The 12,842-nt window shown below is 39.4% G+C and overlaps 1 protein-coding gene across 1 annotated transcript; it reads right to left on the bottom strand.

Annotated features, from left to right (window-relative positions):
• Positions 1-369: 369 nt before the first annotated feature.
• Positions 370-3,875, bottom strand: FANCF (FA complementation group F). Its single transcript, XM_015114625.3, has one exon. The coding sequence runs from the start codon at positions 3,860-3,862 to the stop codon at positions 2,738-2,740; it is 1,125 nt and encodes a 374-aa protein (XP_014970111.1). The 5' UTR covers positions 3,863-3,875; the 3' UTR covers positions 370-2,737.
• Between the last annotated feature and the right edge of the window lie 8,967 nt (positions 3,876-12,842).

Here is a 12,842-nt window from a genome sequence, read left to right as displayed (position 1 = left end):
TTTAGAGATAAGAGATCAGGGTTAAAGTTTCCTAAGGTCCATCGTATCATTAAGAGGAGGGTTTAGATACTAATATTAGATATTTTTAAGTTAAATATGATAAGTTCTGAGAGTAAAAGCATGGGTATAGAATATAACATCCTAACTGGTAGAGGGGAAAAGATCATGAAATAAGAAGGCAAACACATATTTAGTCAATTAAAGAACTGAGAGAGAAATGAAACATAGAGAAATCAAAGGAAGTGGAAAGCACAAAATAGGATAGCAGGGAAAAGTCCAATCATATAGAGTTAATATATGACAATGACAATAGACAAAAATAGACTTTAAAGCAGAAAAGCAGTCACTACAAATAAAAGGTTCAATTCATTAAGATGATATAACAATTGTATATTTGTTTTCATGTCATAAAATTGCCCAAAATACATAAGATGATAATTGATAAAATTTCCTGAAACAGTGTTACAATGGGAGATTTCAATAGTGCTCCCTCATTTGATAGGACATAGGGAAAAAAACACAAAATAAATATTTCTAGATGTTATAAAGAAGTTATCAAATATTCTATTTTTATAGTCTTCCTCTCACTTTTCTCTCAGTGTATGCACAGATTCTTAATCTTTTCAAGTCTTTAAGAGAAAGTATATAAAGCTGGTTTCATTTATTCAAACACTAGAAGTATCTACCATACCCTGAACACTATACTAGGCTCCTGGAAACAAAATAAAGAACAGATACAGTTTCCACTTTCATGTTGCTTTTGTTTATACCCTTGGGCATTTTACTTAATCTTTTAGCTTATATTCATAAGAATACAGTTTTGGTGTGAAGATTAAATAAGATTATGTATGTAATGTACATATGGAGACTAAAAGAATAATAAATGGTAAGTATAAAATAGATTTTAAAATGTTATTTAAGTCTATTGTCAATCTTTATAATTTCATTGTAAATCATAGTGTGAGATACCACTGCAAATATAGGGAAGTAAGTTCACAAACTTATTTTCTAAAGCTAAAGCTAATATTAGGCCTTGCTATGGTATAACTCTTCACTGGGTTCTTTCTTAAAAAAAAAATAATTTCATGTAACTGACAGGAGGAATTGTCTTTATTCTTGCATTAATGACAAATGTAATCTACAAGATGGCCTTCATGGATTAGAAAAAGGAATCTGACCACAGGGAAAAAGAAATTACTGGTTTTCACTCAAGATTATCTAGAAAAGTGTATTTACTACTGGAATAATAGTTTACCCCTGGGTTGTACCACAGAATGAGAAATTCTATAAGATTATACAACTCTTTTTCCACAAGATTACACAGCTCTTACTGTTTTTATTCTATTCTGGAAATAGAAATTAACTTTCTAAATACCATTTTTTTACCTCCAAAAAAATCCTGTTACCAGCTAACCTGAATATGGACAAAAATATCTTGATTACTGTAAAGTTCTACCTCCCTAGTAAAAATGAATAAATTGCCCTTAAGTTTGGTTATTGGAAATCACTATCAGCTATGGAACACCCAGGTAAACTAACACAACCAGGTTCCTACATGCAAAACAAATATTCTGAACTGTTTCCATAGGGCAGCCACCGAGGGAAAAACAAGGACATTTAACTATTTTAGTCTAAACACTTCATTTACATATAAGGCAACTGTGGTCCCAAGTTTGTGATTTATTAACCTAGTTAACGGCAGAAGTTGCACTAAAACCTGGATCTTCTACTTAAAACGTTTCTTTTGGCTGGGCGCGGTGGCTCACGCCTGTAATCCCAGCACTTTGGGAGGCTGAGGCGGGTGGATCACCAGGTCAGAAGTCTGAGACCAGCCTGGCTAGCATGGTGAAACCCCGTCTCTACTAAAAATACAAAAAATTAGCCGGGCATGGTGGCGTGGGCCTGTAATCCCAGCTACTTGGGAGGCTGAGTCAGAATTGCTTTAACCTGGGAGGCGGAGGTTGCAGTGAGCAGTGATCGCACCACTGCACTCCAGCCTGGGCGACAGGGCAAGACTCTGTTTCAAAAAAAAAGTTTGTTTTGATTATTTCATCATCAAGCATTAATTTGATATCCAAAGGCATATATTTGTATTTACTGTGCTTTAAACATTTGTCGGTGAGTCAATGCTTTAAATGGACATACTATGTGGTGACTCATTTTCAGAGTAAGAATTTGCAGAAAATGAGAAACAAACTTTCTTAATAATACAATTTTAATGCATACTAAGGCTGGTTAACTGGCTAGAATACTTAGAATACTAGCTTAACAAGGCCAAACTCTAGACAGGCCAATAGCTTTTCAAACCAACATTCCTGACACTGTCACATATTGGTTGGTTAAAGAAAACTCTTCACTACTGAGGGAGGGAAAGAAAACCTAGAAAAATAAACCATACTGAAAGAAAAAGGGTATTTCGTTTGTCACCTTAAAGCTCCTTTTTCTTCAAACGGTACATATATTTTCAATATTCTTACAAATGGGCCTTCTATTAACAAGCAAACTATTGCTAATTCCATGGCTTTGAGTACTTCCAATCACTTCCTCTATCCAGCAAATCCATGATACTACATGCCAGTTACTTTGCACATTTATAATTGTTTAATAAACTATTCAAAATTAGCATCTAAAATAATTACACTTTGGACACACGAAGGCATATATTTGGTGAGAACATTGTAATTTTCATTTTGTAAACTATATATTCTATACTCAAGTAATAATAACACAGCATTGCCTATACAGAACTGAGGCCTGGGCTGAGACCCAAAACTTGTCTTTTCCTAAATGCACCACTCCGAAGAGCTAATAAGAGATCTGTCCAGATGCTAAGACCAGGTACTTCGAAATCTCCATCCTGCGCTTTACAGGTCTCCAGGGCAGTTAGAACTTTATCTTTCAGAGGTGGAGGGGCCTGACAGAGGCTTTGAAACCTATTGTGCAACTCCTCCCAGGGCACGTCTTGGGACTCAGTTCCAACCCAAATGCCTTTCTGAAGGTCATAGTGCAAACGCTGACCCCAGTCTGTTAGCAGACCCAGATAGACAGGAGACAGCGCTGGGTGGCGGCTAGTCACTAAAGTCAAAAGCCCGGCTGGGAGGGCGCGACAAAAGGCAGCAAAGACTTCCGAATTCCCCAGAAGCCAGTGGACTAGCGCTTGGCTCCCCTCTCCAGGTGTTTTATGGATGCTGGGTTCCGACTCTTCTTGGGGCCGGGGAGACAAAGGCGGCTGCAACAGCGCCACCGCTATCACCTTCAGGAAGTTGTTCTGAGGCAAACGCTCCCACAGTCTGCTGAGAAATCTGGAGGGACCCTCCGCTTCGGCCTTCCCCACCTCCTGCAGACGCTCCAGCAGCAGCTCCGCCTGGGTCTTCATCAGAGAGTCCTCCTGGAGATTCAGGTTCTTTCTATAGCCGTTGAAGCGCAGCATGTGCACCGCGGACCCGCAGCGGGCAAGGCGGGCCAGGCTCTCTTGGAGCGTCTCCTCATCAGCGTCCGGGACGCCCGGGCCCGGAAAGAGTTGCTGCACCAGGTGGTGACGAGCTGCATCCCCGAGGGCCTGGTTCTCCAGCAGGCGCAGAGAGAGCAGGACATCACCATGACCGAGGGCCTGGAAGTTCGCCAATCCCGGAACTGGACCCCGCCCAAAGCCGCCCTCTTGCCGCCACTGGTTGTGCAGCCGCCGCTCCAGAGCCGTGCGAATGGGGCCGTGCCGACCAAAGCGCCGATGGATGTGGCGCAGGTAGCGCGCCCACTGCAGGGCCCGGCGCACAGTGACCGGGTCCCAGGTGCGGACGTGGGCAGTGCGTGAGACCGCCAGAAGCTCGGAAAAGCGATCCAGGTGCTGCAGGAGGGATTCCATGAGGTGCGCGAAGGCCCTATTTCCGCTTTCACCTTGGAGACAGCGACTCTCTGTGTACTGATTGGGACATCCGTGAAATGATACGCCTTTCTGCAATGCTATTGGTCGAAATGCATGTCAATCTCCTGGCGTCTTTATCCGTGTTCCTCGACTGGGCAACTTAAAAGCCTTAATACTTTTACTTTCGCCACACAAAGAGGTTCTTCTTAGTGGAGGGAGAGCAGATGTAGGGCATCCTACCGAGAATTTCCGGAGCCTATATGCGAGATGATGCCAGTCATGAACGTCTCCGCGCTTCCTTTCGCTTTGGAAATATCCTTAAGTAGAACTTTTCTGAGCTTTGCCTAAAACTAGAATCTGTGTTGAGGTTTTTCAAAATTAAGTAACGCCAGAGACATACCGTGACGTGAGGAAACGCTCCTAAATGAAATTTTAAGATCTATTTGAGAAACATGTACTAAAAATGTACTGACGTCCTATTAATGTCAGGCGCTATGCTAAATTCTAGGCCTTCACATTGTCCTTTCGTTATTAGAACTGAAGCCCTGATTATTTGAAACAAAAAAAAAGTTTAATGATTTATTAAAATTTGCAAAAGAACAAAATTTTACTTCACAATTGTACATTTCGTTTTCGTAATTTTGGGGACAAAATAGCTTAATTGACTCTTCTGCCACACAAATAATCAGCTGAAGGAAATGGCATTTAAGAGCATCGAACAATAATAAATGTTTGATTAAATAAAAACTGTGAGAAGAGAGTAGGGAGGAGAAGGTCTTATGTCGCTCATTGATGCACTTAACAAACATTTGTCAACTCCTAGGAGTTACATTGTGTACCAAATGCACAATTCTTACTAAAGTTGATCATATACTAATTCGTTTGAGCTGAATTTCTTTCTAGTCCTACAGACAGTCAAAATTTTTTTTCTAGTCCTATTCGAAAAAGTGGGAGCAAGGTGTTTTGTTTTGTACTTTAACAAAAAGGGGAAGAGAAATTTAAGAGACGAAAAGTCATTTTTCATTTATTAAAATAAGCATTCCTACACCTTTTAGAAAGTAAAGCAGTCATGTGCATGCTGTTAATTCAAATTTATGCATTTATTTATTTATTTTGAAAGGGAGTCTCATTCTGTCGCCCAGGTGCGGCCAATTTTTGTATTTTTAGTAGAGACGGGATTTCACCTTGTTGGCCAGGCTGGTCTCGAACTCCTGACCTCAAGTGATCCTCCCGCCTCGGCCTCCCAAAGTGCTGGGATTCCAGGCGTGTGCCACTGCGCTCGGCTATTATTTGATTTTTATTAGTTATCTCAAACTCGTATTTGGTCCTGAAATGGTTGTTTTATTTTATCCTAAGGATACTACGAATCTTAAAATTATTTTTGTTGGCTACTAGAAACTTAGAACCAAATGTGCAGCCTGCCTTTAGCAAATGTACAGGCATCACTAATTCATTTATTTATTCTTATATTGAACACCTATTATGATACATAGTATGAGGTGCTACAGATGTAGTAGTTAAATAAATGCAGTCCTAGCATGAGTGGAAAAGTTCATGTTGTACCGTTTAAGAGAGACATTAAATGAATAACCTCAAATGTGTAGGAGGATGAAATTGAGTAGGGTCACCAAGTCTTAGGTGATAGGAAGGTCTCTTTAATTACTGACTTTTCAGGCTGGGGACAGTGGCTTACGCCTGTAATCCCAGCACTTTGGAGAGCCAAGCCGAGGCAGGTGGATCACCTGAGGTCAGGAGTTCGAGACCAGCCTGGCCAGCATGACAAAACTTGTCTTTACTGGGGAAAAAAAAAAAAAATTAACTGGGCATGGCGGTGCACACTTGTGACCCTAGCAAATCGGGAGGCTGAGGCAGGAGAATAGTTTGAACCCAGGAGGTGGAGGTTACGGTGAGCCGAGATGGGGCCACTGCACTCCAGCCTGGGCGACAGAGCAAGACTCCCTCTCAAAAAAAAAAAAAAAAAAGAGTTGGCGGGGGGGGAAAGAAAAGAAACAGACTTTTCAGTTGAAAGTTCAAAGCTGAGTGTTGAGAGGAGCCTTCAAGGCTACAGGAATCCTTAATTTTTTTTTGCAGGTATCTGAGTTGAAAGAACCAGGCCTATTTAAGGAGGTGGAAAAATCCATAAAAGCTTTGATTCAAAATGGGGATGACAGTGTATGGCAAGAATTACGCAGATTAACTTTAGCTTCATACCTTTCAACTTATGTATTTAAATCTTGATTTTAAATTCTTCCTTGAGCATAGTAATATATAAACTCCTACATATTTCAGGTTAGTCTATTTTCATTAACTGAAATGTCTATGAAGTTCCCCCTGTAGAAGAAAGAAAAGCCTAGGATTTTAGCCTATATTCTTGAGGCAGGGTGGGTAGGGATACAAAAAATTATAATGCAAAGCAGATTTTATATATTTTGAAAATTTTAAGAATGTTGCTATGAAAGACTAGATATAAACTGACAGGAGAGTTCTCGGAAGACTACAGAGGACTGATACTTGATTTAGGCCTCGAAGTATTTGAACAATCATGGGACAGAAGAAAATCCAAGTGAGAGAAATAATATAAGGTAAAATATATGAGAACACAAATGTGTGTACTGTGTGCCATGAATACCAGGAACAGTCTCCCTCCTTTGGGTTTTGATCCCCAAATTCCTTGAATACAGTAAATTGGGGGGGAAAAAGGCCAAATTTCAGCAGATTTTATTTTTATTTATTTATTTTGATTTTTTCTATTTGGTGAAGTTTTCAAATATTGTAGCTCATAAAATTTTTTTGTCCTCTTTTCATTACTTTAACAGACTTATTTTTTTTCTTTTTTGTTTATTTTTATTTCAATAGCTTTAAGGGTACAAGTGTGGATTTTGGTTACTTGGTGGAATTTTATTGTGGTGAAGCCTGAGATTTTAGTGTACCCTTTAACTGAGTAGTGTATGTTGTACCCGACATGTAGATTTTTATCCCTCACCCAATCCCACCTCCCCTGCTTCCAAGTTTCCAGTGTCCATTATACCACTCTGTCTGCCTTTGCATACCCACAGCTTAGCTCCCACTTACAAGTGAGAACATGCAGTGTTAGGTTTCCATTCCTGAGTTACTTCACTTAGAATAATGGCCTCCAGTTCCATCCAAGTGGCTGCAAAATATATTATTTCATTCTTTTTATAGCTGAGTAGTATTCCATGGTGTGTGTGTGTGTGTGTGTGTATGTGTGTGTGTGTGTGTGTGTGTTGGCTGCAAAATATATTATTTCATTCTTTTTATAGCTGAGTAGTATTCCATGGTGTGTGTGTGTGTGTGTGTGTATGACTTTTTGTATCCACTTTTCAGTTGTTGGGCCCTTATGTTGGTTCTGTATCTTTGCAATTGTGAATTGTGCTGTGATGAACATATACATGCAAGTGTCTTTCTGATATAATGACTTATTTTCTTTGGGGTAGATACTCAGTAGTGGGATTGCTGGATCAAATGTAACTCTACATTTAGTTCCATACTGTTTTCCGTAGAGGTTGTACTGGTTTGCATTCCCACAAACAGTGTATAAGCATTCCCTTTTCACCACATCCATGCCAACATCTATTTTTCGACTTTTTAATAATGACCATTCTGGCTGGAGTAAGATAGTATCCTTTTCCATAGAGGTTGTACTGGTTTGCATTGCCACCAACAGTGTATAAGCATTCCGTTTTCACCACATCCGTGACAACATCTATTGTTCTTCGACTTTTTAATAATGACCATTCTGGCTAGGGTAAGGTGGTATCCCATTGTGGTTTTAATTTGCATTTCCCTGATAATTAGTGAAGTTGAGTACTTTTTCATACATTTGTTGGCCATTTCTGTATCTTCTCTTGAGAAATGTGTATTCATGTCATTTGCTCACTTCTTAATGGGATTATTTTTTTTCTTGCTGATTTGAGTTCCTTATAGATTCTAGATATTTGTCCTTTATCTGATGTATATTTTGCAAATATTTTCTCCCATTCTGGGAGTTGTCTGTTTGCTCTGATGACTATTTCATTCGCTGTGCAGAAGCTTTTTAGTTTAATTAGGTCCCACTTATTTTTGTTTTTGTTGCATTTGCTTTTGGGGTCTTAGTCATGAGTCTTTGCCTTGGTCAGTGTCCAGAAGAGTTTTTCCTAAGTTTTCTTCTAGAATTTTTGTGGTTTCAGCTCTTAAATTTATGTCTTTAATACATCTTGAGTTGATTTTTCTTAAATGATGAGATATAGGGATCCAGTTTCATTCTTCTACACAGGGCTATCCACTTTTCCCCACACCATTTATTAAATAAGGTGACCTTTTCCCAATTCATGTTTTTGTATGTTTTGTCGAAGATCAGCTGGTTGTAAGTATTTGGCTTTATTTCTGAGTTCTCTATTCTCTTCCATTGGTCTGTATATCTACTTTTATACCAGTGTCATGCTGCTTTGCTTACTACAGCCTTGTAGAATTTGACGTCGAGTAATGTGATGCCTCTAGATTTGTTCTTTTTGCTTAGGATTGCTTTGGCTGTTCAGGCTGGTTTTTGGTTCCATATGAATTTTATGATTACTTTTTCTAATTCTGTGAAAGATAATGTTAGTAGTTTGATAGGAATTGCATTGAATCTGTGTATTGCTTTGGGCAGTATGGTCATTATCATAATATTGATTCTTCCAGGCCATGAGCATGAGGTGTATTTTGATTTTTCGGTGTCATCTGTGGTATCTTTCAGCAGTGTTTTGTAGTTCTCCTTGTAGAGATCTTTCCTCTCCTTTGTTAAGTAAATTCCTAGGTGTTTTATTTTTCTGCAGCTACTGTAAAAGGGATTGAGTTCTTGATTTTATTCTCAGCTTGGACACTATTGGTATAAAGCAGTGTACATTGCTTTGGTAACCTGAGACTTTACTAAATTCATTTATCAAATCTAAGAGTCTTTTGGAGAAGTCGTTGGGGTTTCCTAGGTATATTATCACATCATCAGCAAACCGAGATAGTTTGACTCCTTTTTTTCCAATTTGGGTGACCTTTATTTATTATTTCTCTTGATTGAGTGCTCTGACTGGGACTTCCAATGCTGTGTTGATTAGAAGTGATGAAAGTGGACATCTTTGTTTCGTTCCAATTCTTAGGGAGAATGCTTCAACATAAATGTTGGCTTTGGGTTTGTTATATATGGCTTTTATTATTTTGAGGTGTGTTTCTTCTATGCCTAGTTTGTTGAGATTTATGTCATAAAGAGATGCTGGATTTTAATGATTGCTTTATCTGCATTTATTGAGATAATCATGTTGCTATTATTTTAATTCTGTTTGTGTGATGAACCACATTTTTTGACTTACATATGTTGAGCCATTGATTCATCCCTGGGATGAATACCACTTGATCATGATGAATTATCTTTTTGATGTGCTATTGGATTCAGCTTGCTAGTATTTTGTTGAATATTTTTGCATCTATGTTCATCAGAGATATTGGTCTGTAATTTTCCTTTTTGTTATGTCTTTTCCTGGCTTTGGTTTCAGGGTGATACTGTCTTCATATGAAATAGGGAGGATTCCCTCTTCTCAATCTTTTGCAATAGTTTCAGTAGGATTGTTACCAATTCTTTGAATGTCTGATAAAATTTGGCTGTGAATCCATCTGGCCCTGGACTTTGTGTGTGTGTGTGTGTGTGTGTGTGTGTGACAAATTTTGTATTACTGATTCAATCTTACTGCTTGTGACTGGCTTATTCAGTATTTTTATGTCTTCATGATTCAAGCTAGGAGGGTTGTGTGTTTCCAGAAATGTATTCATTTTCTCTAGATTTTCTAGTTTGTTTGCAAAGAGGTGTTCTTGGTAGTCTTGAAAGATATTTTGTATTTCTTTGGGGTTGGTTGTAACATCTCCATTTTCATTTCTAATTTAGCTTATTTGGATCTTCTCTCTTCTTTTCTTGGTTAAACTAGCTAATAGTCAGACAGTGACAAATTCCCTTAGCATTTTCTTGTCTGAGAAACAGTTTATTTTTCCTTCATTTATGAAACTTAGCTTTACTGGTTACAAAATTGTTGGCTGATAGTTATTCTGTTTAAGGAGGCTAAAATAGGACCATAGCCCTTTCTGGCTTATAAGGCTTCTGTTGAGAAGTCGGTTGTTAGTCTAAAAGGTTTTACCTTATAGGTTACCTGATGCTTTTTTCATACTGCTCTCGGAATTCTTTTCTTCACATTGACTTTAGATATCCTGATGACTTTAGGTCTTGGTGTTGGCCTTTTTGCAATGCATTTCCCGGGAGTTCTTTGAGCTTTTTTGTATTTGGATATCTAAATCTCTGGCAAAGCTAGGGAAGTTTTCCTTAATTATTCCCTCAAATAAGTAAGTTTTCCAAACTTTTTGCTTTTTCTTCCCCCTCAGGAACATCAATGATTCTTAGGTTGATGCTTTTACATAATCCCATGTTTCTTAGAGATTTTATTCATCTCTTTTAATTCTTTCTTTTTATTTTTATGTGATTGGGTTAATTCAAAAACCTTGTCTTCAAGTTCTGGAATTCTTTATTCCACATGGTCTGGTCTAATGTTAAAACTTTTCCCTGCATTTTATAATTCCCTAAATGTGTCTTTTGTCTCCAGAGTTCTGATTGTTTTTTTTTTTCTTTAAAATATCAATCTGTTTAGGAAATCTTTCATTCATAACCTGATTTTCTTTTAAATTGTATTGTGCTGTTCTTCATCTTTTTCTTGTATTTCCTTGAGGAACTTAATAATCAACCTCTTGAACTTTTTATCTGGTATTTTAAAGATTTCATTTGGTTTGGATCCATTGCAGGAGAGTTAGTAGAATCTTTGTGGTGTTATAGAATCATGTTTTTACATATTGCTAGAATTATTTTTCTGATTTCTTCTCATTTGGGTAGACCATTTCTTCTAATTATTTTTTGAATTTATTTTTTATTCAAATGTGGTTTTTCAATTTCTATTTTTCCCTCTTGAGGATGTGACTTTAATGTTTATAGTTTATTTCAGCTCTTGGTGTTTTCAATGATGAAGAATCTGTATGAAAAATCTGTATGAACTCCTTGGTGTGATGGCCTTCTCAGTTACTGGTTATAGTAGCAATGTGCTCAGTGTGTGAGCAGGTTCACTGTCTCCTATGGGGCCAGAATGACAAAGATGTCACGAAGCTTATTTTGTTCCCCAGTGGTGTACATTAATTCATTCATTAATTCATTTATTTTCTCAGTATTTTATTTACTGGGTTGAACAGTTCAGGCTTCAGGCAAGTAGGAGGTATTCATGGGTAAAAACAGTCTGCAGCTAAAGCAGGGGTGTAATGCAATATCCGGTGATGGACAGAGGTCCTAACCTTGACAGAGGCATCTGGAGAAGCTTTCAGTGAAATGCACTAAGGTCTTTTCATGGTGAAGGGAGGAGCCACTGTAGTTCCCCAGCCAGGCCAGCAGGAAAGTGATCCAACTCCCAGTCACACTCCTGACCCAGTGTTCCAGCTATTCAGATGACACAGGCATCCCTTTTCTTCTGCAGGAATGATGATGTTACATGTAGAAAAGGACTATGACTCTATCCCTCATGTAAGTCTGAACCTGGAGGACACTCCTCCTGTGGGGATGCAGTCACCCGGAAGTGTTCCAGGAAGCCTCTCTACATGTGCACCCATGCCAAGCTCCTGTGGGAGAAGCCACAGCTATGTTTGCAGTGATGGGCAAGAGGAAGTGTATTAGTCTGTTTTCAAACTGCTGATGAAGACATACCCATGACTGGGCAATTTATAAAGAAAAGAGGTTTAATTGATTCACAGTTCCACATGACTAGGGAGGCCTCACATTCATGGCGGAAGATGAAGGAAGAGCAATGGGACGTCTTACACAATGGCTAGCAAAGAGAGAGTGAGAGCCAAGTGAAAGGGGTTTCCCCTTATAAAACCATTAGCTTTTGTGATACTTAGTCACTACCATGAGAACAGGATGGGGGAAACTGCTCCCATGATTCAGTTATCTCCCACTGGGTTCCTCCCACAATATATGGAAATTATGGGAACTACGATTCAAGGTAAGATTTGGGTGGGGACATAACCAAACCATATCAGGAAGAAAAAGTCTTCTTCCCCAGGATGCTTCATGAGCACCAGGGCTACCTGATGGTTGGAGTAGAGGCACAAACTTTCTCCACTGAGCCCTGCACTGTACCTGTGCCTTTGCTGAAATAAACTTCCCACAAACGGACAGTTTTGGGACTAAAGGCCTGCAGTCTGGATTCTTTGGTCTCACAGGGTGCTCCCTTGATGTGGTATATTCCCAATTCCCCTAGGAGGAGGGATCCCTGAGGGCCAAACTACTGTCAATCCTGCTGCTTCTCTTCTGGTTCTAGCCACCCAGTGGGGCTGCCATTCTCCAGGATGGTGCTGGGGAATGTCTGGAAGGGATCCAGTGATAGGACCTGTTCTCTAATCTCTCAGTAGTGGGTACCAGCAGAAGTTCTGATGGGGGTGGCAGGGGAGTGATGTAGACTCTGAGATTTTCTTGGTTATACATAGCCTTAATGCATTGCTATTCTCAAATGCCAGCTCTAGTAGTAATATGCTAGTCACGTGAATAGACTAAAGACCTCCTGGTTACCCAGAGTAATGCAGGCAGTGGTGCTGAGGTCATCCAAAAGTTTTCTCCTTCCGGGGAGCTGTGTTTTTGTGCCAACAGATGCTGTAATGGACTGTGTCAGTTGGCCTCCAGCCAGGAGGCAGTGCTTGCAAAAGAGTGTCAGCTGCAGTGATTGTGATGGGATTTGTGCTTATGTTATGTTACCCAGGGTAGGTACTGTGCTGTCTCAGGCAATGGGCAGGGTCGTGGGACTCCCCAAAGTCCCTGCCCTTTGTGTTAGGATACTAGGGTAGATGGAGGTGCAAAGCCAGGTGGTGGTTGGATCAATCAAGTCCCACACTCTGGCCTCCCACATGCCAGCATAAGCAGCAGCTCTAGTGGAGA

This window comes from Macaca mulatta, chromosome 14 (genome assembly GCF_049350105.2).
Source record: "Macaca mulatta isolate MMU2019108-1 chromosome 14, T2T-MMU8v2.0, whole genome shotgun sequence".
Taxonomy (NCBI): Eukaryota; Metazoa; Chordata; class Mammalia; order Primates; family Cercopithecidae; genus Macaca; species Macaca mulatta.
Note: the sequence above shows the minus strand (reverse complement) of the source record. Positions and strands in the feature narration are given on the sequence as shown.

Bases quoted from the DNA above. Each gene is read 5' to 3' on its own strand.
- FANCF (XM_015114625.3), bottom strand. From the start codon at position 3,862: ATGGAATCCCTCCTGCAGCACCTGGATCGCTTTTCCGAGCTTCTGGCG.